Source organism: Chiloscyllium plagiosum, unplaced genomic scaffold, assembly GCF_037043375.1.
Source record: "Chiloscyllium plagiosum isolate Xiang-an unplaced genomic scaffold, Cpla_swu_hap1 HiC_scaffold_3, whole genome shotgun sequence".
Lineage (NCBI taxonomy): Eukaryota > Metazoa > Chordata > Chondrichthyes > Orectolobiformes > Hemiscylliidae > Chiloscyllium > Chiloscyllium plagiosum.
The window spans coordinates 101,162,271-101,187,934 of NW_028270141.1; the positions used below are offsets into that span (position 1 = coordinate 101,162,271).

The 25,664-nt window shown below is 43.6% G+C and overlaps 1 protein-coding gene across 3 annotated transcripts in view; it reads left to right on the forward strand.

The window, feature by feature from the left end:
* The first annotated feature begins 5,713 nt into the window (after positions 1-5,713).
* Positions 5,714-25,664, forward strand: part of hbs1l (HBS1-like translational GTPase) — a 173,305-nt gene continuing 153,354 nt past the window's right edge. For all 3 annotated transcript variants that reach the window (XM_087982009.1, XM_043686247.2, XM_087982014.1), the window contains exons 1-2: positions 5,714-5,849; positions 19,830-19,895. In XM_087982009.1, coding sequence (XP_087838135.1) covers positions 5,807-5,849; positions 19,830-19,895 — 109 coding nt within the window. In that variant the 5' untranslated portion in view covers positions 5,714-5,806. The remainder of the gene's footprint in view (positions 5,850-19,829; positions 19,896-25,664) is intronic.

Sequence of the window (25,664 nt, forward strand, 5' to 3'; positions counted from 1 at the left end):
AGGGAATGGTGTCAGGAGGCATGCAACAGGAAGGACAGGCCGGAGCAGAGCAGATGACAGTTACCGGAGAGGTACAGCTGCCGAGCGAAGCTCCGACAGGACAGGAGGAGGAGGCGGAGAAGGGAAAGAAGGAGGCAGAGGAATGGACTGTGGTGCAAAACAGGAAGAGGAAAACCCACCCGGTCACCAAGACCTCCCAAAAAAAAGGGAAAAGGCAACTGCAGGTGGAGGACATGGACGGCTCTTCGGAGGGTGAGGACGGAAGAAAGGAGGGTCGTCACCAAAAAAAGAGGCAGAGCGCTGCGAGGAGAAAGGAGAGCAGCAACTGCCAACCAAGGGACGAACCTCCTGAGGAAATGGGAAACCACCACCCCCTACCAGGTGAAAGCCAGGAGGGCCCCACCGCCACACAGCTCCAGGTCACTGGGAGCAGCGACCCTCTGACAGCCCCGCTGTCAGATATAGAAACAGACAGCGTGGACCCTGGTCTCGGCCCGATGACACCGAAGCGGGCAAATGGGCCGAGTGAGGAACTGGACAGCTACCTCAGCCCTGCGAGGGTCCAGTAGTTTGCATGCTGCATGGGGATGCAGACAGCTACCCCAGAGGGGCAGGACCAGCGACAATCGGACATGGGTAACTTTACAACCTGTAACAAAATGGGGTTTAAAATTGCAACTATCAATGTGCGCAGCATAAAATCTGCTGCGCGATGTGTTTCAACACTGGCCTTCCTGGCCAACGTGAAAGCTGATGTCCTGTTTCTGCAGGAGTGTGGGATACCGCACCTCAGCAGTTACAGGAGATGGTCGAGCTTGTGGGCCCATGGACCGTCAGTGTGGTCGGGGGGTAACGATAACCGCTCCTCGGGCCTGGGTATTCTGTTACGGGGAGGCAACTTCACCATCTCCGAGGTTAAGGAGGTGGTGGGCGGGCGCCTCCTCGTTGCTGATGTTACCTACAGAAACGCTCCCGTGAGACTAACCAACATGTACACCCCAGCGGGTAAGAGGGAACGGTTGGCCGTCCTGCAGTTGGCCCACTGTTGCTGGCTACGTCCAGGCTGGTCATTCTGGCCGGAGACTTCAATTGTATCATCGATGCAGACGGACGATCCGGCGGGGGGGACAGTACACTGGACGCCACGTCCAGAGCCCTGATGGACACGGTCAAAGACGCCCAGCTGCACGACGTCTTCAGCACCTCTGCAGACGGAGCGCAGCGTAGATATACATGGTCACGGGCAGACGGGTCTATCCGCTCAAGGATAGATTACCTGTTTGTGTCCCGAACGCTCTCGGTCAGATCCACTGACGTCAAGCCGGTGTTCTTCTCTGACCACTGCCTCCTGCTGGCCGACTGTCACCTACAGGACGAGCAGCGGGCTGGTAAGGGAACGGGGAAACTGAACACCAAGCTGTTGACCCCGGGAAACATCGAGGAGCTCAAGAGGGATTACGCAGGTTGGAGAACCGTGAAGCCCCTCTTTGAGTCTCCAGCGGACGGATGGGAAACAGTAAAAGGGAACATCAAGTTGTTCTTCATCCTCAAAGGTGTTCAGGAGGCGAGAGAGAGGCGGGGAAAACTGTCCAAGCTCCAGGAAAGTATGCAGAACCTGCTCCTGCTGCAGACGATGGGGGTCGATGTCACGGAGGACCTCAAGGAGGTGAAGGGCCAGCAAGCCTCGCTCTTTGCCTCGGAGGCCTCCAAGATAATCTTCCAGTCCAGGGTCCGCTTGGTGGAGCAGGACGAGACGTGCTCACGTTTCTTCTTCCAGAAGGTGCACAAAGAGAGCTCTGTGCTCAGCAGCCTGAAGGAATAAGATGGCTCGGTAACGTCACCTCAGGCTGACATCATGAGGATCAGCAAATCCTTCTATGCCAGTCTGTATGACTCGAAGCCAACCGACAGCGCGGCCACCAAGTCATTCCTGTCCTCTATCACGGAGGTCCTAGACGACGGAACACGAGAGAGGCTGGACCAGCCGCTATCTCTGGATGAGCTGACCAAGGCCCTCGAGTCCTTCGAAAAGAATAAAACTCCCGGAAGCGACGGCTTACCGGTCGAGCTCTATTCCGCTCTTTGGGACTTGATTGGTCGGGACCTGCTGGAGGTGTATGTCAGTATGCTTCGGGCAGGTACCATGAGGCATCATCACCCTCATCTACAAGCAGAAGGGGGAGAGGGAAGAAATTAGAAATTGGAGACCGATCTCACTGTTAAACACAGACTACAAAATCTTGTCAAAGGTCATCGCCAACCGGGTCAGGTCTGCTCTGGGATCGGTGATTCACCCTGACCAAACCTGTACTGTACCGGGCAGGAAGATCGCTGAGAGTCCCGCACTCCTCAGAGATACGATTGCCTACGTGCAGGACAGGGGGGTGGACACCTGCCTCAGCCTGGACCAGGAGAAAGCCTTTGACAGGATATCGCATACATATATGAGGGATGTCCTCTCCAAAATGGGCTTCGGGGAGGGAATCGCTAATTGGATCAGACTGCTCTACACCAACATTGTCAGTGCAGTCTCAATCAATGAGTGGGAATCAGATAGCTTCCCAGTCAGATCTGGAGTCAGGCAGGGCTGCCCTCTCTCTCCTGCCTTGTTTGTGTGCTGCATAGAGCCATTGGCCGAGTCCATCAGGAAGGATTCGAGCCTGAGAGGGGTGACTATTCCTGGCAGCGGGGGTCTACAGGTTAAGGCCTCCCTGTACATGGATGACGTCGCCGTTTTCTGCTCGGATCCGCTGTCCGTGCACAGACTCATGTGCATCTGTGACCAGTTCGAACGGGCCTCGGGGGCCAAGGTAAACCGAGGCAAGAGCGAAGCCATGCTCTTCGGGAACTGGGCCGACCAATCCTCTATCCCCTTCACCGTCAGGACCGACCACCTGAAGGTGCTGGGTATTTGGTTCGGGGGGGCTGGGGCGTGCGCCAAGACCTGGGAGGAGCGGATCAGGAAGGTGAGACAGAAACTGGGCAGATGGGAGCAACGGTCGCTCTCCATCGCGGGTAAAAACCTGGCCATCAGGTGTGAGGTACTCTCAGTATTGTTATACGTGGCACAGGTCTGGCCTATCCCCAGAACCTGTGCCGCCGCAGTCACCCGGGCCATCTTCCACTTCGTGTGGAGATCAAAGGGTCCGAAGAGATGTAATGTACAAAGACCGGTGCAATGGGGGAAAAAACACACCCAATGCAACCCTCACCCTGATGGCCACCTTTGTGTGTGGCTGCATCAAGCTGTGCTTGGATCCCCGGTAGGCAAACACCAAGTGTCACTACGTACTGAGGTTCTACCTGTCCCCGGTGTTGCGAAGGATGGGCCTGGCCTCGCTGCCGCGGAACGCTCCAAGTAGTTGGACCGTTCCGTACCACCTGTCCTTCGTGGAGAAATTTATCAAGAAAAACACCTTTGACCACAAGTCCATCAGGAAGTGGTCAGCATGTAGTGTCCTTGAGACCCTTCGGGAAAAGGAGAGGGCAGATCCTGTCGAGCGGTTCCCTGAGCAGACTGTCAAAGCCATTTGGCAGAATGCCTCATCGCCAGAACTTTCCAACAAGCACCAAGACATGGCTTGGCTGGTGGTGAGAAGGGCTCTGCCTGTGAGATCATTTATGCACGCCCAGACTCTCTGCCGCACCGCATGCTGCCCTCGAAGTGGCTACGGGGGGGATGAGACTGTCACACACCTCCTTCTGGAATGTGCCTATGCAGAGGAAGTCTGGAGAGGAATGCAGTGGTTCTGTCGAGGTTCGTCCCGAGCAGCGCCGTGACGCGGGACTCCGTGCTCTACGGCCTGTTCCCCGGGACGCACACCGAGACGAACATCAACTGTGCCTGGAGGATCATCAACTCGGTGAAGGACGCTCTCTGGGTCGTCCGAAACCTGTTGATCTTCCAGCTGAAGGAGTTGACCCTGACTGAGTGTTGCAGACTGGCACATTCCAAGGTCCAGGACTACGTTTTGAGGGACGCGCTGAAGCTTGGGGCAGCTGCCGCCAAGGCGCGGTGGGAAAAGACCACCATATAACATCTGCCTGCCTAAAGAAGAACAGGAGGCCTACGCAGTCATTTGGGCTCCGCTGGCGCCTCAGCTCAATGTAATCGCACCAACCTGTGAATAGGAATGATTACCCTGTTTCGATACGCAAAGAAATGGAATGTTTACAGAATGATGACATATCCAATTGTATAGATTAAATATATATGAATAAAGTATATTTTTGAAATAAAAAAAAAGCAAGCATAAAGATCCACCAAGAGCAGGTCAACACAACTAAACGATCCTCCAATGTCCAATCACGATCCAGCAATGATCTTCACTAGCTCTAATGACTCAAAGCTCCACTCTTGATCCTCGTATCTCCCCTGCCAGTCACCCAAGGCTGGAATCAAACCTGGGATCCTGGTGCTGTGAGCCACCGTGCCACCCCAAAATGCAACATCTCATATTTATCTAAATTAAATTCCATCTACCACTCCTCGGTCCATTGGCTCATCTGATCAAGGTTCCGTTATACACTGAAGTAACCTTCCTCGCTGTTCTCTACACCTCCAATTTTAGTGTCACCTGCAAACTTATTAACCATTCCTCCAATGTTCACATCCAAATCACTTATGTAAATGACAAAAGACAGTGGACCCAGCACTGATCCTTGTGGCACACCACTAGTCACAGGCCTCTCGTCAGAAAGCCAACTCTGCACTACCACTCTCTATCTTCTACCTTCGAGCCAGTTCTGTATCCATGGTAATCAGTCTACCATGAGCAACCTGTTTAATGCCTTACTGAAGTCCATATTATCAACTAGAATATTGATAGAATTGTGGAAGCAGATTAGAACATAGGAGGGTACTGTATAAATACTTTAATGAATGAGACAAGCAGGGCTTTGTGGAAGAAGACATTTCAGGATGAAATGAAGAAATATCCAGCACAGCCTCTAGGGCTGAATGGTAGCGCCCATTGTGTTGCATCATTCTGTTCCGAATCACTGATTGATTGGAAAGCTGCAAGAAGTACATGACACACACTCATGCACCCAACAATGTCTCAGTTTACAAAATCAGAAGTTGCTGGAAAAGGCTAGCAAGTCTGGCAGCATCAATTCTGAGGAAGGGTCACTGGACCCGAAATGTTGACTTTGTATTTGTCTTCAGAAGTGCTGAGCTTTTCCAGCAACTTCTGTTATTGTTTCTGATTTACAGCATCCGCGGTTCTTTCGATTTTTCACGTCTCAGTTCAGTTCGGTGCGCTGAACGCCAAATTTACAGGCGCTATCAGTCAACAGCTGTGGCAGCGGTACCTCTGGAGCAGGGGGCAAGTGTTCAAGTCCAGTCTGCTCCCTGCAGATGTGTAATTGGGGAAAAAATATGTATCAGATCTTCATTCCATAATAGAAAAGAAACGATCAAGAACGCATTGAAAAGATTATAAACACCACCCACCCAACCCCCTCGAAGCGCAGCAAATGAGCTATTCATGCCACGTTGCACAGACACACACACACACATAGACAGACAAGGCCATCCACAGTGTTGCGTTGGTGTCAGGGTGGCCCTGGCAGCTGTCACTCACACTCCGGGTGAGGCAGCGGAGCTCGCGCACTCCAACATTCCATTCCAAAGCACGCGTGCGCGAAGGGAGACAGCGCAATGATTCGGGAGGTGGGGGGGGGAGGGGAGCTGTCAGTGCGCGTGCGCGGCCTGGGGACATGGTGACGGCGCTGGCCTGGGAAAAAAAACTTTGTCACGTCGAGTAAGGCGAAAACAACACGGCGCGGATGAGCCGTGAGCAGCATGGCCAGGCATAGAAATGTCCGCGGACTGAAGTATGACGAAGGTACTGAGCACCAGCCGCATCGGGCGCTGATTTGTTCTCAGGTTATGCCGCTGCCCCGGAGCCGGTGGCCGCTCGGGCCTGTAACCCTGCTCCACTCTGCAGTAAGGGGGCAAGCTCAGCGCTGGGCCTCTCAACCACTCACTCATTCACTCACTCCTGCTTTAACCCAAGAACGAAACCTGGTCGTGGTGCAGACCGCTAGAATCATAATAATTAGTTATTATTAGTGCTTGACAATTAATCATTCGACCCGCTGTTGATTTTGTGCAAATCCAGTGAAGTAGTTGCTGCATACACATTCCCCAGATGCTGTTGGGATGAACGTTTTTATTTAAACTGAAATAGTGACAACCTAAGTACAGTTTAGCTTTTGAGGATATGGTTTAAATTGCTTACTTCTTGAGTACTTTCTTATGAGGTATTAGCCCGAATAAAATATTTGACAGACTTTCAACACAGTACAGAGCTGAAAATGTGTTGCTGGAAAAGCGCAGCAGGTCAGATTTCAACACAGTACAGCCTTGTTTATAAAGCTTACTTCAACAAAATAGAAAGTTGCAGTTAGCTTTGTGAATCTACACTTAACAAAGTGTTATCAACAACAGTACCACGGAGTGGATAATGAATTTTTCAATTTCTCATTCTTGGTTTTTCTTTTAATTAGAAATACTTCAACATGGTGTCTTGTATGAATATGCTGTGAAGTGTTTCAAATATGCCATATGTATTTATGACACCTAGAAGTTTTTACGACTAACGTCGTGACTAACTGTACTTAAGTTATGTAGACTACATTTACTTAAGTGCATGATTTCAAATAAAGCTTAATTTAGACAAAGTTGAGCAGAGATAAGCCACTTTTAAATTTAGTAATACAAGACAGAACATTTTCATGTTTCCACCAAGCTTATTTCATGTATGGGGCTATTGTACTGCATGAAATATCTAATCAGCAGTAAGATTTATGTTATATCATGCCCTTAGATCATCACAATTGTTTTAACACTGCTTGATGGAGCAAAGATCAAAAGTACTCCATTTTTAAAACAAATCTGTTTATGAGATATGGATGCCACTGACTAGTCCCTAATTGCCAGGGAAAAGGTCATGGTGAGCTGCCTTCTTGAACTGCTGTAATCCTTTGTGAGTTGGGACATCCATACTGTTGTCAGAAGTGGAGTTCCAGAATTTTGATTTGGTGGCAGTGAAAGAATGGCAATAGAGTTCTAAATCAGGATGAAGTGTGGCTTGAAGGGAATGTGCAGATTGTATGTTTCCTTTGTTTCATCTACCATTTTTAGTAGAAGCTGAAGGTTTGTAATGTGCTGTGAAATGAGTCCTAGTGAGATTTTATTGCATTTTGTAGGTGGTACACTGCTGACATTAGTTTTTTATAGAATCCCAACAGTGTGGAAGCAGGCCATTTGGTCCATTGAGTCCATACCACCCTTCAGAAGAGACTCCCAATCAGACCCACCCCCCTACCCTATACCACGACCCTGCCCTATACCTGTAATCCTGCATTTATCTTTGGCTAATCCACCTAGTCTGCACATCTCTGGATACTATTTAGCATGGGCAATCCACCAAACCAGCACCTCTCTGGACTGTGGGAAGAAGCTGGTGAAAACCCACACAGACATGGGGAGAATGTCCACTCGTTCAAGATTGGAATCAAACCTGGGTCCCTGGCGCTATGAGGCAGCAGTACTAGCCACTGTGCAAACTTCTGCTTTGGTGAATGCAATGTGAATTAAATAGGCTGCTTTGACATGGATGCAGTTGATCGTCTTGATTGTTAGTGCTGGACCAATCCAGGCAAATGGGGAGTATTCCCTCATGCTTGTAGATGTAGATGACTTTGTACCTTGTTATGTAGACAAGTATTGGGGACAGAGGAGGGGAATTACACTGCTTAATTCAAAGGCACGAGCTTGCTCTATAGATTAGATTCCCTACAGTAACCCACCCAGACCCATTCCCCTACATTTACCCATAACTAATGCACCTAACACTATTGTAACCATATTATTTATATGGCTCGTCAGTTCAGTTTTTACTCCGTGCTAACCCCACAATGTTGATAGTGAGAAAATCACTAATGGCAATTACTATGAATCTTGAGCGGTGATGGTTAAGTTCTCTCGTTGGTGATAGTCATTGCCCAACACTTGTGCAGTGCAAATATTACCTTCTAAACAACAAGTATTCCTTTAGTTATTCACTGCTTGGAATGTTGTAGGACAATGGTACTGGGCATGTTAGCTGAGCGAGGTTACCTCATGACCTTTTCCCACATAGTTTAGACTAGTCTCTTGTTGTGATGTACTGTTAACAGGGAAGCTCATGCAAGGTTTGTAGCTCAGGTTGAGGTTTAGGGTGTAGGTTTGTTCGCTGATCTAGCCAAAGCAATTGGTCATTTGACCTGGCTCGATCAAGGTTTCCCACTTTGTGCATGTTTCTTAATTGTCACGTGTACTCAGATCTGTCATTTAGTTTCTCTTCCTATACAAACTTGTGCCATTTTATTGCTGCTAATCTGATTAAGGACATGTGGTGTTTTTGTAATCTCAATACTAATTTCTGTAGAAAGACAGTTTGTTTGCAGCAATAAGGGGAGTAGCCTGAGAGAGTTCTTAGGGGTAAGAGCAGGCACTACTACTATGCTAATGGTTTTAAAACCTTTCCTCAAGCCTGGCTTGTAGGTATCTATGTTATAGTGTAACATTGATGCCATGGTAAATAAAGGTAATAATTTAAACTAAATTGGGTGTAAGACTTTTATATTCCAGAAGAGTACGATCTCCGAGGTGAACCAAGAGAGGCCTATCAGTCGAGTCCGTTTGGGATTCACTAAGTCATCTCAAATAGGTACTTTAACAGTAAGAGCCTGGTTGAAGGATTGGTTAGCTCGCACAACAGAGAAGAATATGGTGCGTCCTGGTGTAATGTGTTTCGTCAACATGAATTGGCTATAGCGTGATTGAAGAATTGTGGCCACTATTTGGAAAGTGTTGAACTTTCTGCTGAACGGGTATAGCGATCTTCTACAGAATGATTTTCGGTAGCGTGAGCTTGCAGTGAAATGCAACTGTTGCGTTATACCAAAACGCACTGTAATTGAGTCATTTTCAGTTTGGCAAGCAGTAAATAGCAGAGTGCCATAGGACTCAGTGTTTGGATCTTGGCTATTCACAATCAATGTAAATGATTTGGACGAAGGGTCCAAAGTGTATAGTAGCTAAATTTGCAGATTAAGTTGTAACGAAGAGGTAAAGACTCTTCAAAGGAATTTAGGTTGTGAGTGAGCAAAGTTTGGCAGATAAAGTATAGTGGGGAAAATGTAAACTTGTCTGTTTGAGCAGGAAGAATAAAAAAAAATTTACATCGAGACAGTTTCCAGGACTTGAGGAATAGAGGGATCTGGGTATCCTGTTGCATGAATCTAAAAATGTTTGACTTCAAGCCATTAGGGACGTAAAACAAATTAGATTAGATTACTTACAGTGTGGAAACAGGCCCTTCGGCCCAACAAGTCCACACCGACCCGCCGAAGCGCAACCCACCCATACCCCTACATTTACCCCTTTAACCTAATACTACGGGCAATTTAGCATGGCCAATTCACCTGACCCGCACATCTTTGTGACTGTGGGAGGAAACCGGAGCACCCGGAGGAAACCCATGCAGTCACGGGGAGAATGTGCAAACTCCACACAGTCAGTCGCCTGAGTCGGGAATTGAACCCGGGTCTCTGGCGCTGTGAGGCAGCAGTGCTAACCACTGTGCCACCGTGCTGCCCACTTTGTCCTTTATTACGAATGAAATGGAATCCATAAGAAGAAACATTTTACAACAGGTGTATATGATCTTAATGATACTAGAAATGGAGCAGTATGTACACTTTTGGTTGTCTTATTTAAAAAGTATGTAACTGTATTAAAAACATTACAGAGAATGTTCACTTGACTCATTCCTGGTATGAAGCACTTGTCTGATGAAGAAATGTTGAACAGGTTAGACCTTTACCCAATGCAGTTTAGAAAAATGAGATCATAAAATTGAAGCAAATAAAATCTCCAGGAGACTTCCTCCTGGTATCCGATTTGTTAGGGACCCTAGAGCTAGAAGTCAAATGTTTTAAAGTAAGAGGCCTCCCTTTTAAAACAGATGGAATTTATTTTCTCTCAAAAGGAGTTATTAGTCTGGAGTTTTCTTTCTCAGAAAGCAGAGGAGGCTGGGCTATTAGATTTATTCAAGGCTGAGATTAAGTCTGAACTAACAAGGAGATGAGGATTAAGGTAGAGGCAAGCATGATAGTGGAAATGAGACCATAGCCAAAGTCTGAATGGCAGAGTGGGCTCAAGGCCAAATGGCCTACTCTTCTGCACACCAAGATTGGAAACTTTAAGTTAAACACTAAGTATAGAATCCTTTACTAAAATACAACATCAAATATCTGTGACAATAGGCCACTTTACTACTTGAACCAACACAACAAGGCTGTTGGGAGAAGGAGAATCGACGTTTCGGGCATAAGCCTGAAGAAGGGCTTATGCCCGAAACATTGATTCTCCTGCTCCTTGGATGCTGCCTGACCTGCTGCGCTTTTCCAGCAACACATTTTCAGCTCTGACCTCCAGCATCTGCAGTCCTCACTTTCTCCTGTTGGCAGATGCAAAGTTTTCTCCTTTTGTGTTAATGAATTCTACCGATAATCAGTAAAAATTGTTTCTCCCTTTGTTCTAGGAGGTAGTTGGATGGATTTTATATTTGAGCACCTATTTTCTCATTTTCTCCAAAGTCCTGTTTAACCTATTTGATCTTTTATGATCTCTCTTCAGTCAAACTATTCTTATTTGTTAATGTGCTGCACTTTGTTATGGCCAAATTGGCTTTCTGAGCACTGGGTGATTATATTGAATTTAAGTGACATAGTATCTTTCATTGGTGTACGTATTGATTCATTGGGGTCTTGTATAGACATGGTGTTCCACCTGAAGAAATGATGGCCATAAAGGTATATCATAACTCATCTGAACAGATTGATAATGAAGTTATTAATGTTTTTATTTTTAACATACTGCTTTTTGTACTGTTTTCAAATTTCATTAATATTTGTTTATTGTATCATTGTAAGAGGGTGATTTATTCTGTATATTGAGGAGGCAAACATAAATGCCTGTTTCTGTTACTGGTAGCTGGGCTTGGATTCTTTATTTCATTATGATTGTGAATAGGTTGAACCCTAAAGTGCACGAACATTTGTGTGCAAAATTAGCATTTTTAAAAATGTTTCTGCATTTTATAGACGTTAATCAGAAGAGGTGCTCTACCAGAAAGAAGTTGTAGTTTAACTTTGATGCAGTTATGCATTGTCTGGTTGTGGTGTAATTGCCTTACTAAACGAATAGTATCTGAATTATTTAAGAAAAGAAATCTGTGGGATCTCTTCCACTGGAAGTGATTCTGTTAGATTGCTCTAATGACGTCAAGGATTTTTAAAATACGCTTTGAAGAATTATTGATGCGGCTACATGGAATTTCAGTCATATAAGTCTCTCCTGTATGCTGCCTCTCTGGTCCTAGAAGACAGTACAGAACCTTCTTGGGGAAAGCCAGAAGTGTCAGTTTATGTTGGGGTCAACAATGTAGGGACAAAGAGAATTAATGTCCTGTTGTTGGAGAGAAAGTTAGAACCAGGACCTCAAAGGTAATGGTATATCAGTTATTCTCAGTGAAAGTAGAAATTGGATATTGCAGGATAATGCTTGATGAAAAAGATGATGTTAGCAAGACTTTCAAATGATGGAATAAGTATTGGAGAATGAAATAGGTCAAGTGGAGAATATTACATTGGGGGCCAATATGGGAATAATGATTATAGTGTTATAATGGAGAAGGATAAGGTGCAATCTAGAATAAAAGTAATTAACTGGAAGTGGGCTGATTTCAGTGGTTTGAGGAGGAATTTGGCCAGTGTAAATTGGAGTAAATGACTGGCAGACAGAAAAGTAAAGGAGGAGCCTTTCAAGAGGTTCAGATGCATTCCACAATTCGGGAGTAAGATTAAACAAAGAGCTCCATTATGTTCCATAATCTCTTTGAAAGATAATCAAACTCCATAATACCCATCTTTGCTCTATGTCTCTTAATAGCTTTGACTAATACTCTATCAGTCTCAGTTTTAAAATCAATAATTGATATAGCATCATTTCCCATTTGCAAAAGCGAGTTTCAAACTTCTACGACTCTCGTCCCATTAAGAAGTGTTTGCCAATTTTACCCCTGAAAAATTTGGCTCAAATTGACTGAGACCCTGGTGTTACAAATGTGAAGTTTATAAAATGATGCTTTGAGACTGTCTCTTACAATTTAAAGTGGCGATGGGACAGAGTTCATTTGTCTTGCTGGATTTTGAATGACAGCAAACGTGTGTAGTTTGGTAGCTATGGGGATGAGGGGTTCAAGTCAAGAGACTTACTGAGAAAACACAACATGTTCGCGCATGTGGATAATGGGAAGAGCATCTGTGCTGATTGGATATACAGTTGCTCTTTAGGTTTCTCGCCAAGGTGATGGGAATTTTTATAACTTGAAGCTATCTATTTTATTCCAGGATAAAACAGAATTGGAAGTCTTGAATTGGTGTTAGTTAGCAATTTCTGCTTTGATACAAGGCGCATGTGATTCTTGTTGTTTTCGAGATGAACTTAAAAATGGAAGATTCTACAAAAAGCCACTGTAGTATTGAGATTCTGGCATTTCTAACAGGTCCCTGAATATTTTGATATGAAGTTAGTCTTCTGGAATTTGAGGGAGAGTGTAAAAGGATGGAAGTAGCAGCAGTCCTTCCTTCTCCAGATGTAGAGAAAATGCTGCCCTTCTTATTTATCAGCCACAGAGAAGGTGGGAGTATGCACTTGTTTTTAGAGAGAGAGTTTGTGAGGATCCAGAGGATATGGCTGGCTCATTCTAAAACATACGAATCTCCAAATGAAGCCACTTAGAATAGAATAGAACAGAATAGATTCCCTACAGTGTGGAAACAGGCCATTTGGCCCAACAGGTCGATACTGACCCTCCAAAGAGTATCTCACCCAGACCCATTCCCCTACCCAATTACTCTACATTTACCCCTGACCAATGCACCTAGCTTACACATTCCTCAACACTATGGACAATTAGTATGGTCAATTCACCTAACCTGCACATCTTTGGACTGTGGGAGGAAACTGGAGCACCCGGAGGAAACCCACACAGATAGTCGTCCAAGGCGGGAATTGAACCCGGGTCCCTGGCACTGTGAGGCAGCAGTGCTAACCACTGAGCCACTGTGCCGTGCTTCTGGGATTAAAGGTTAAATGGCTGGGAAAGAAAAGAGAAAGATATCATCTGGAGTGTAGAATTGCTTTCGACTGGTTCTGGGAGAATGAAGTGCTTACTTAAAGGACACTGTAAAGATCTTCAGTCCTATTGAATGAAGTTTCTTTCTTGTAACTTCTATAGTGTAAGTTACATACAAAACGTGGTCAATGTTTTTATTTTTTACAGTAAAAAAGACTTAATACCTGAAACCTTGTTATTTGATTATTTCAGTCAGTCACAGGAAATTCATTTATCTTTTTAAAAGTTATTTGTTGCAAAGTTTATTGTAGCACAAGTCCTAGACTTCTGGGTGTCAGTGAAGGTGAGATGGCCAAAGAGCAGCGATGTTTGCTCCAATGGCGGTGGCGCAGTGGAGGGGACTCATGTCTGGTCACCTGGTCCATGGTGGAGCACTTAACAAGAAGGATGATAAAATTGAATACCTTATCTTTATTTCTTTATTTTTTTGTCTTTATATTCTATGTTCTGTGTCTTAAGATGGCACCAGAGAGTGGTGAAACTATACAACACTTTTCGATGTATTTTCTAGCAAAGTACACATAACAGTAATTCAAATCAAATCTCCAAACAGCAGAATTAGTTTCTCCCATTGTTTCCTTTAACATTTTGAAAGCTTTGTTCAAATTGTCTCCAAATCTTCATAGAGAATATAACTCCGGTTTATTTAATTTCTTCTTGCACCTTTACCCTTGAAATTCGAGTCATAGAGATGTACAGCACGGAAACAGACCCTTCGGTCCAACCCGTCCATGCCGACCAGATATCCCAACCCAATCTAGTCCCACCTGTCAGCGCCCGGCCCATATCCCTCCAAGCCCTTACTATTCATATACTCATCCAAATGCCTCTTAAATGTTGCAATTGTACCAGCCTCCACCACATCCTCTGGCAGATAATTCCATACACGTACCACCTTCTGCGTGAAAAAGTTGCCCCTTAGGTCTCTTTTATATCTTTCCCCTCTCACTCTAAACCTATGCCCTCTAGTTCTGGACTCCCTGACCCCAGGGAAAAAACTTTGTCTATTTATCCTATCCATGCCCCTCATAATTTTGTAAACCTCTATAAGGTCACCCCTCATCTCTGACGCTCCAGGGAGAACATCCCCAGCCTGTTCAGCCTCTCCCTGTAGGTCAGATCCTCCAACCCTGGCAACATCCTGGTAAATCTTTTCTGAACCCTTTCAAGTTTCACAATATCTTTCCGATAGGAAGGAGACCAGAATTGCAGGCAATATTCCAACAGTGGCCTAGCCAATGTCCTGTACAGCCACAACATGACCTCCCAACTCCTGTACTCAATACTCTGACCAATAAAGGAAAGCATACCTTCTTCACTATCCTATCTACCTGCGACTCCACTTTCAAGGAGCTATGAACCTGCACTCCAAGGTCTCTTTGTTCAGCAACACTACCTAGGACCTTACCATTAAGTGTATAAGTCCTGCTAAGATTTGCTTTTCCCTGCCTAACTAATGGTGACAGAGCTGCATGCAGTACTCCAGCTGTGACCTAAGCAAAGTTTTGTTTCGCTGAAATTTGACTTTGTGTTGAATTCAATTCAATCAGTTTATGTGAACTATTAGTGTTTTTAAAAACTCATTTCAAAATTATGACCATTTGGACTGACAGTTCCTATTTTATACACTGTGTATAAGCTGATCCCTGTTTTTGGAGGGATTTTGGATGGTTCAAAGGTTGACTTATACGCCGTGATCTTTTGTGCATACTGTACAATATCTGGCATGCTGACATTTCCTCTACTGTAAATACTGACGGAACTTTGGGAGGCAAAACCAAACTCGCAACTCTGAGGTTGATGGATTGAAGAGTAGGATAAAGCAGAAAAGTCATGTATAACAGCTGTCAGCTTGATAATACATGGGAGAATTGGGCTGAATATAAAAAGCACAGAGAAGTGAGAGAGGAACTGAGAGGCAAATACATCGTACAAAGCTAGATTGACAGCTACATTTAAAGAAAAACCAAAGATGATCTATGCAATCACTAACAATAAAAGGACTCTCCGAGAAGTAGCGTGGTGATTAGACACCATAATGGAGACCTCTTGGTGCATGACGAGACATGGACGATGTGCTTAATGAGTACTTTACATCAATGTTTCCCAAGCAATGTGATTTTGATAAAGCGATGGAAATGGAGGAGGTTGTCAGGACAGTGCTTAAGTTTATAAATATATAAAGAAGTACCAGAATGTCCTGAATACTAAAATTGGATTAGTCACCTGGTGCAGATGGGATGCATCCCAGGTTGCCGAGGAATGCTGAGAAGTTGCAGAGGAACTAGACAATATCTTCAGTTTATCTGCAGTTACAGGGATGGTGCCAGAGCAGTTGTTATATCCTTTTTCAAAATTGGAGAAGGCCAAGCCTAGTAATGACCATAAGACATAGGAGCAGAAGTAGGCCATTTAACACATTGAGCTTGCTCCACCATTCACTGAGATTATGGTTGATCCAATAATCCTATCTTATCCCTATAATCCTTGATTCTCTTACTGACTAAAAATCTGTGTCTCAGCCTTGAATGACCCAGCCTCAACAGGCCTCTGTGTTAAATAATTTCACAGCTTGAGTATCGACCCTCTGAGAGAAAAATTCATAGTCATACAGCATGGAAACAGACCCTTCAGTCCAACTAGTCCAGACCCACCGTGTTCCCAAACTAAACTTGTCCCATTTGCCTGCATTTGGCTCATATCCCTCCAAACCATTCCTATTTATGTATTTATTCAAATGTCTTTTAAATGTTGTAACTGTACCTACATCCACTACTATCTCTTACAGTTCATTACCACACATGTATCACAAACTGTGTAAAAAAGATTGCCTGTCATGTCTTTTTTAGAACTTTCTCCTCTCACCTTAAAAATGACCCCTACTTTTGAACTCCCCCAACCTAGGGCAAATACACTTGCTCTTTACCTTATCTATGCCCCTCATGATTTTAAATAGCCAGTAATGTAAGAGGTTACCCCTAAACCTCCTATGCTCCAGTGGAAAAAATCCAGCCTATTCAGCTTATTTTTATAATTCAAACCCTCCATTTCCAGCACCATCCTGGTAAATATTTTCTGAAACTTCTCAAATTGCAAATATCCTTCCGCTAGTAGGGCGACCAGAACTGCACACAGTACTCCAGAAGAGCCCTCGTCAATGTCCTGTGTAACCTCAACAAGATATCCCAACTCTTATACTCAAAAGTCTGAGCAATGAAGGAAATTCTTCCTCATCTCTGTTCTAATGAGCCACTCTTTACTCTGAGATTATGACCTCTTGTCTGAGACTCAAGGTTTCGAGCTTCCCCAAAAGGGTCATTGCCTCTCTCTCATCTACCCTGTCAAGTCCTCAAAATTTTGTAACTTTCATTCTGCTAAGTGCCAGTAAGTACAGGCCCAACCTCTTCAACCTCTCCTTGTAAGACAATCTCCTCATACCTGGAATCAATTTAATAAATCTTCTCTAGGCTGTCTGTAATGCCAGTATATGTTTCCTTGATAAGGAGACCAAAACTCTTCACAGCATTCCAGTCTGACTAATGCATTGTATAGTTTTAGCAAGACTTCCCTATTCTATATTCCAATCCCTTTCAAATAAGGATTGACATTCTATATGCCTTTCCTATTACATTGCTGAACTTGTATGCTAGCCTTTTGTGAATTATGCATGATGACCCCCCAAATCCTTATGTGCTTTTGCTTTCTGCAGTTTTTCTCAATCGATCTCTGGAATAAACACACAGCAGATTGACTCAGTTGAGAGTGTTGGCAAGTGAGTCCCAGCTGACAGCTGAATTTCAGTTTCTGATCCCTTTATAGAGAGTAAGTTGTTGCTCAAAAAGCCATAAAAAGTCCGTGGGCAGTTGTAATCATAATGGATGACGAGGATAAATTTGTTTCATTGACTATACACGAGGTGAATGAAATGCACACTGGGTCACAGCTTTGCCTAACACCTACGCTTTATCTGTAAAAATGGCCCCGAGCTTCTATGCTAACGTTTCTGTTTTGGGCCTGTGGCAGTGCTTAAGCGAGGCTGAAGGAGCCCTAACCCTATCCTATTTCACTGCCTGGGTACCTAACAACCTTTAGCACTAAACATTGAGTTCAACTTCAGAATGCAAAACTCCTCCTCTCCTGTTTGTTATCCTCTCCTGACACCCCTAGGTCCTGTTTTGTAAGGGTTGCTCCCAACACAGCCAAACTATTTACAACCTTTACTCTTGTTCGGACCAGACCCAGAATTTATCTCTCTCTCTCAATTTACCATCAACTATCTTTGTGTACCTGTCCTTTCTTTCTCTCAGCACTGTCTCCTTGTACTCTATTCACTGCCCCACACCACTCCCATCCCCACCATTCAGCCCCCAACCCCGTCATCAGCATGATTTTTAGTTCTGGCAAAGGGTCACTAGACTTGAAACATTAACTCTTGTTTTTCTCTCTGCAGATGGTGCCAGACCTGCTGAGTTTCTCCATTACTTTGTTTTTGTTGCAAAATCCAGGTGGCTGTGTTATGGATCAGTGCAAGTGCAGACCTGTAGCTCCTGATTCACACTCAGTTCAGTTGAGAGTGTGGTGCTGGAAAAGCACAGTAGGTCAGACAGTATTTGTAGAGCAGGAGAATTGACATTTCGGGCAAAAGCCCTTCATCAGGAATGAGGCTGGTGGGCCGGGGGGCTGAGAGATAAATGGAGGGGGGTGTGGGCGTGGGCGTGGTGAAGGTACCTGAGAATGTAGTAAGTAGGAGAAGGTGATATAAAAGACCCCACCACTCGGGATATATTTCCCTCCCCACCCAGATCAGCTTTCCAGAGAGACCATTCCCTCTACAACTCCCTTGTCAGATCCACACCTCCCCAGCACTCACTCCACTCCTGGCACCTACCCTTGTCACCACAGGAAATGCAAAACCTGGGCCCACCCCACCTACTTCTAAGGCCCCAAAGGATCCTTGCACTTCCAACTGAAATTTACCTGTACCTCCACAAATGTCATCTACTGAATCCGTTGTACACGATGGAGTCTCCTCTACATTGGGGAGACAGGACGCCAACTTGCGGATTGGTTCAGAGAACATCTCTGGAAGACCTGCAGCACCACCCCACTGCCCTGTGACTGAACAATTCAACTCTCCCTTCCACTCTGGCAAGGACATGCAGGGCCTGGGCCACTTCCGTTGCCAAACCCTAATCACCTGACATCTGGAGGAAGAATGCCTCATCTTCTGTCTTGGGGATCTGCAATCCCAAGGGATCAATATGGATTTCTCCAGTTTCCTCATTTCCCCATCTTACCCCAGTCCCAAGCCTTCAACTTGGCACCGTCCTCTTGACCTGTCCATTGTCTTCCCGATTTACCCTCTCCAACCTCCTCTCCGACTTATTACCTTCTCCCTCACCTTCATCTACCTATTGCATTCTCAGCTACCTTCTCCCCAGCCCCCTCTCCCATTTATCTCTTAGCACCTGCCCCCCCCCCCCCCCCCAACCCCCCTATTTCTCATGGAGGGCTTATGCCCGAAACGTTGATTTTCCTGCTCCTGGGGTGCTGCCTGACCTGCTGTGCTTTTCCAACACCACACTCTGGACTCTGATCTTCAGCATCTGCAGTCCTCACTTTGTCGTCATGCTCAGTTGAAGCTGAGTTAGCAGATCTGTCGTGGGGCAACAGTACCTCACTGTCACTGGGCTTGGTTAAAAACTTATTTCAAGAGATATGCTCTTGGTCCCCATCCTTTGCTTTTAAGTACACTTTTGCAGGTGGACCATAAGCATAAAATCAATCTTCAGTGGGACTTTATGACTGCTATTCTAACTTCATTGGTAGGTGAGGCACTTGAGAACTTATTGCATTGAAACTGTATACACAATGCCTTCATACAGAAGGAGTGATTGTTGACACACAGAATTCTGCATTGATATTGTTGACACAGGTTATCGTGTCAGATCAACTAGTACCAGCTATTTGATCTCACTTCAGTTTCAGAATTAAATTTTCAGACCAGCTTAGGTGATCTCACTTCAGTTTCGGAATTAAATTGGTGAAAGTTCTGCCAAGGTTGTTGAGAGGTATTTATCAATTATTTCACTTATTCCAACCCAACCAGTTTTTAAGTGCACCTTAATTTTCATTTGTAGATATCAAATAACCAAGTTTACTTAACACATTTGTCGGCATGCTTTGATGCTGCTTCTCCGAACAGCAGCATTTTTTCCCAGTTTAAGATTTTCCCAATTTTATTTCAGTAGGACATTTTATTTGTAATGGGAAATGGATGAGGATGCAAAGGGCACGTTTATTGCTCATTACTAACTATCTTGAGAAGATGCTGAGGGCAAGGCTTTTGTGTTATTGTTTTATTTAGATTTATCCTTCATTCAGTTTTTTAAATTAAATCTACAAATAGGAATCTCTGGAGAGTAGAAGTGGATATGAACAGACGATTTGCTTTAATGTCAGAATTCAGGAAATCAGTAGTTGCTTCAATTTTTCCAAGTGGTCTATTCATTATAGTACTGGTGCAGATCATTTTAAATTTTCTAAAAGTTGCTCAATCGTGTTTATTTTTAGACTTTGAAGATGATGATGTCTATGGCCAGTCTGTAGAGGATGACTACTGCATTTCTCCAGCAACAGGTTTGTTAATGTTCTTTTATTTCTTGCAATTTCTGAAAAAAACTAAGCCTTATGAGTAGCCTTTTAATTAAAGTTCAAGGAAGGTGATGTTGCTCATCACTGACTTCATTTTGTATCAAAATTCTTATTTTTACAAGTTACTTTGAATGGTTCTGATGCACAGATTTTCAGTGGAATTTTTGGAAGCATTTCTAAAGGGAGGTGATGGCATAATGGTAAAGTCACCAGAGTATTAATCCATAATCTGAGGCTAATGTTCTGACCACAGCGGATATTGAAATTTGAATTCAATTTAAAAAAACTATATTAAAAAGCTAGCCTCATGGCAACCATGAAACCACTGACGATTGACATAAAAATCTATCTGGTTCACTAATTAAAGTCCTTTAGGGGAAGAAATTTAGCATCCTTACCTGGTCTGACCTGTATATGACTGCAGATCTGTGGCAATGTGGTTGACTTTTAACTGTCTTCAGGGCAATAAATGCTGTAAAGGTCGCCAATGACTTACACGTCCTTTGAATTAAGTAGCTATGTGTGTGCAATGAATGAACTGCAGTAAAAGTAATAAAAGAAGTTGAATAGGCATTTTACTCTTTGATGACTATTGTTTGTGAGAAGTGTTCCTTTATGTCCTCCAAGAACTCCTTTTCATCTTGTCTCAGCACTATTGTATGAATGCAGTCATTCAGTTACATCCCTTAATTTGAACATTGGGTGGTCACCATTTAATGCTCTTTGTTTAAAATTTTAGAAGCTGTTATTCTTCAAGCATATGAAGAGATGGACGAAAGAGAGAGCAAATGGTCCAAAGAGCCTGTTCCAATTATTATGCTCATCAGTCTTTGTGTTCCTTTCCACCAGTAGTCATGCATTTTCTGGAAGAAGAAAAATAAAAACTGCTAGACTTATCCAGAAGCAATATAAAATGGGGGAGCTCCTTCAGGAGATCATAATATTGTCAGGAAATCAGTAAGCATACTGCTGAATACCCACCAATGTTTGACGGTGATATTAGCCATAACAAAGAACAGTTATCTCTGAGTATGACAAGATCTTGATCAGATGGGCCAAGGGGTTGAGGAGTGGCAGATGAAGTTTAATTTACATAAATGTGAGGTACCGCATTTTGGAAAGGCAAATCAGGGCTGGACTTACACATAATAATGGTAAGGTCCTAGGGATTGTTGCCGAATAAAGAGACTTTGGAGCGCAGGCTCATAGTTCGTTGAAAGTGGAGTAGCAGGTAAATAGGATAGTGAAGAACGTATTTGGTATGCTTGACTTTATTGGTCAGAACATTGAATAGAGGAGTTGGGAGGTCATGTTGCGACCGTACAGGACATTGGTTAGGCCACTTTTGGAGTATTCTCATCTCCCTGCTATAAGGAGGATGTTGTGAAACCTGAAAGGGTTCAGAAAAGATTTGCAAGGATGTTGCCAGGGTTGGCGGATTTGAGCTATAGGGGGAAGGCTGAATGGACGGGAGCTATTTTCTGTAAAGCGTAGGAGGCTGAGGGGTGACCTTATAAAAGTTTACAAAATCATGAGGGGCATATTTAGGATGAATAGACAAGATCTTTTCCTGGGATTAGGGAGTCCAAAACTAGCGGTATAGGTTTCAGGTGAGAGGGGAAAGATTTAAGAGAGACCTAAGGGGCAACCTTTTCAAAGATAGGGTGGTGTGTGTCTGGAATGAGCTGCCAGAGGAAGTGGTGGATGCTGGTATAATTACAATGTTTAAAAGGCACCTGGATGGGTATATGAATAGGAAGGGTTTAGAGGGATAATGGCCAAATGCTGGCAAATGGGACTAGATTGCTTTAGATATCTGGTCAGCATGGACGAGTTGGACTGAAGGGTCTGTTTCCATGCTGTACAACTCTTTGACTCTATATCCAGCTTGTTGAAACAAATCCACATTTATTACATTAGCTGTTGACTTAATGGCAGTAATTCTCTGCAAAAAGAGAAACTTCCTAACATCTAGCCAAGTTCTAAGCATGCATAATTCTGTGCGTAGTCCCTTAATTTTTCTCATCGATCTAGTTCAAATTGTTGTTCAAAGTAATCTGGTCCTGCAACAGTTCAAGTATTAAAGTCTGCAATTTTCTGGTGTAAACAGATGCTGCTGTCCCAACCTATTGTGATAAATGAGGGATTTAAAACTGTGATCCTTCTGGTGACTTTTATTGTTCCAAATGTTGCTCGATGAGCAATATAGAATATGAACACTGAATGGAGTATTCTAGGAGGGAGGTAACCAGGCTTTTATTCTTTTTGTTTTATACTGAACTGTTCTCACAATCTTGGGTACTCTTTTTTCATTAACTTCACCGTCAGAGTTATAGAGTCCACACCAATCATGTTCCCAAACTAAATTAGTCCCGTCTGTCTGCAATTGGCCCATATCCTTCAAACCTTTCATATCGTGTACTTATCCAAATGTCTTGTAAATGTTGTAACTGTACCTGAATCCATCAATTCCTCTGGCAGTTTATTCCATACATAAGACCATAAGACCATAAGACATAGGAGCGGAAGTAAGGCCATTCGGCCCATCGAGTCCACTCCGCCATTCAATCATGGCTGATGGGCATTTCAACTCCACTTAACCGCATTCTCCCCGTAGCCCTTAATTCCTTGTGACATCAAGAATTTATCAATTTCTGCCTTGAAGACATTTAGCGTCCCAGCCTCCACTGCACTCTGCGGCAATGAATTCCACAGGCCCACCACTCTCTGGCTGAAGAAATGTCTCCGCATTTCTGTTCTGAATTTAACCCCTCTAATTCTAAGGCTGTGTCCACGGGTCCTAGTCTCCTCGCCTAACGGAAACAATTTCCGAGCGTCCACCCTTTCCAAGCCATGTAGTATCTTGTAAGTTTCTATTAGATCTCCTCTTAATCTTCTAAACTCCAATGAATACAATCCCAGGATCCTCAGCCGTTCCTCGTATGTTAGACCTACCATTCCAGGGATCATCCGTGTGAATCTCCGCTGGACACACTCCAGTGCCAGTATGTCCTTCCTGAAGTGTGGGGACCAAAACTGGACACAGTACTCCAAGTGGGGCCTAACCAGAGCTTTATAAAGTCTCAGTAGCACAACAGTGCTTTTATATTCCAACCCTCTTGAGATAATTGACAACATTGCATTCGCTTTCTTAATCACAGACTCAACCTGCATGTTTACCTTTAGAGAATCCTCCACTAGCACTCCCAGATCCCTCTGTACTTTGGCTTTACGAATTTTCTCACCGTTTAGAAAGTAATCCATGCTTCTATTCTTTTTCCCAAAGTGCAAGACCTCGCATTTGCTCACATTGAATTCCATCAACCATTTCCTGCAAACTGTCTAGATCCTTCTGCAGCCTCCCCACTTCCTCAGTACTACCTGCCTGTCCACCTAACTTTGTATCGTCGGCAAACTTCGCTAGAATGCCCCCAGTCCCTTCATCCAGATCATTAATATATAATGTGAACAGCTGCGGCCCCAACACTGAATCTTGCGGGACACTGCTTGTCACCAGCTGCCATTCCTAAAAAAAACCTTTTATCTCAACTCTCCGCCTCCTGTCAGACAGCCAATCCTGTATCCATACCAGTAGCTCACCTCGAACACCATGGGTCCTCACCTTGCTCAGCAGCCTCCCATGTGGCACCTTATCAAAGGCCTTTTGGAAGTCTAGGTAGACCACATCCACTGGGTTTCCCCGGTCTAACCTACTTGTCACCTCTTCAAAGAACTCCAACAGGTTTGTCAGGCACGACCTCCCCTTACTAAATCCATGTTGACTTATTCTAATCCTACCCTGCTCTTCAAAGAATTTAGAAACCTCATCCTTAATGATGGATTCTAGAATTTTACCAACAACCGAGGTTAGTCTAATTGGCCTATAATTTTCCATCTTTTGCCTTGATCCTTTCTTGAACAAGGGGATTACAACAGCGATCTTCCAATCATCTGGGACTTTCCCGGACTCCAGTGACTTTTGAAAGATCTCAACCAATGCCTCTGCTATTTCCTCAGCCACCTTCCTCAGAACTCTAGGATGTAACCCATCAGGGCCAGGAGATTTATCAATTTTAAGACCTTTTAGCTTTTCTAGCACTTTCTCTTTTGTAATGGCAACCATACTCAACTCAGCCCCCTGACTCCCTTTAGTGAACCACACTGTAAAAAATAAAGTTGCCCGTAATGTCCTTTTTAAAACTTTCTCCTCTCACCTTAAAAATATTTATAGTTTTAAACTTATAAATAAGGAGTAGAGTTGGATACACAAACTCACCAACCCTAGGGAAAAAAGTCAGTCCATCACAGAACTGAAAATGAAAGTCCATTTTCCCTCCATTTTAGGACCCAAGTTCTCAAAAATAATTATATATTATGATTTTTCGTCACATCAGCAAATTCTACGAAAGTCAGAATTCAAGCTTCCAGTTTCACTTCTTTTCATAGTCTGGCACTGTCATGAAGCCTAATCCTTTCCTCCCACAAAAAGACATTTTCTTTGCTGAACTGATATTGTGGAGAAAATACATAGGTCAGATGGTCGCTTTGGGAGGAATTGAGTAGTAATCTTGCAAATATCAGTACTGGTTGTTCCACTATAATGTGTGTTTCATCAATATGAATTCGCTATAGCATGATTGATGAATTGGGGACACTGTTTCTAAAGCACAAACTTTTAAAACATGTGTTAGCTGTAATGTGATTACATTGTCAACACTTTAAGCACTATTTCAAAAGCGCAATTTTTCTATAATGTAGGGTTGCAAAAGTACGCAGCCATTGCTTTATAGAAGAACTAACTGTAATCCTTGTAATCCATTTAACCACCTGAATTGTTAAAGTTCTCAAATCAAAAACACAAAAATGTAGAAAAATAAGATATGATATATTTATTAAAACAGAAGCAGCTTTCAAGATGTCAGTCCACACAAAGTGTTTTGCATGTCGTGGCGTTCCTTGCTAACTCAGTTAATAAATTTACATCATTGATTATGTTTGGTAATAAAGGAACGCAGTTGGCTCAATCTTTGATACCACAACTGGCTTCAATGAGCCGATTGTCCTGAAGTAAATCATTATCTAGATTATCTAGATTATCCTCTCCTAATTTCTATGGACTACTGCTGGAAATGTATGTTAGAATGGGCTCGACCATGATATTACCCAATCTGCTGACACTGCTACTAGACTTATGCCTACCATAAAGCACCAACTTCTGCAAGAAGTGAAGATTAGACAAACCGGAAAAAACAAAGCGTATTCTGTAAGCTCATTGCTAGTAAAATTGAACGTACGGTTATGACAATTTGAAATATAACTTTCAAGCATAAATATACTGTTAGTGATTCCGTTTGCCCTACCAAACAGTCCAGGAGTCCAAATTGATCACCATACAATGTGCATTCAAGTGTGCAGTCTGGAAATGCTTGAGAGTTTTGACTGCAACCCTGGTAACCACATTTCAGGTTGTGTACCTTGAGAAATTTGTGTACTTTCCCACTTGATAAACTTAAGTTCTAGACTAGCAATGGCATGCTTGGCATCAGACCAGTAGATATGCATGATGCTACTTTTATCTATGTGCAATTACAACTGCTAGATTCCATTGCTGCATTTTATATAAAATATATTGTATCTATTTGAATTATAGTCTATTTTTCATATTGATCATCTTAACAGGAACAGATTTTTTTGTCATTTGTAAAACTTGCAGACAGTTCTTTGAGAGCATTAAGATAAATTTGCTTATTAACT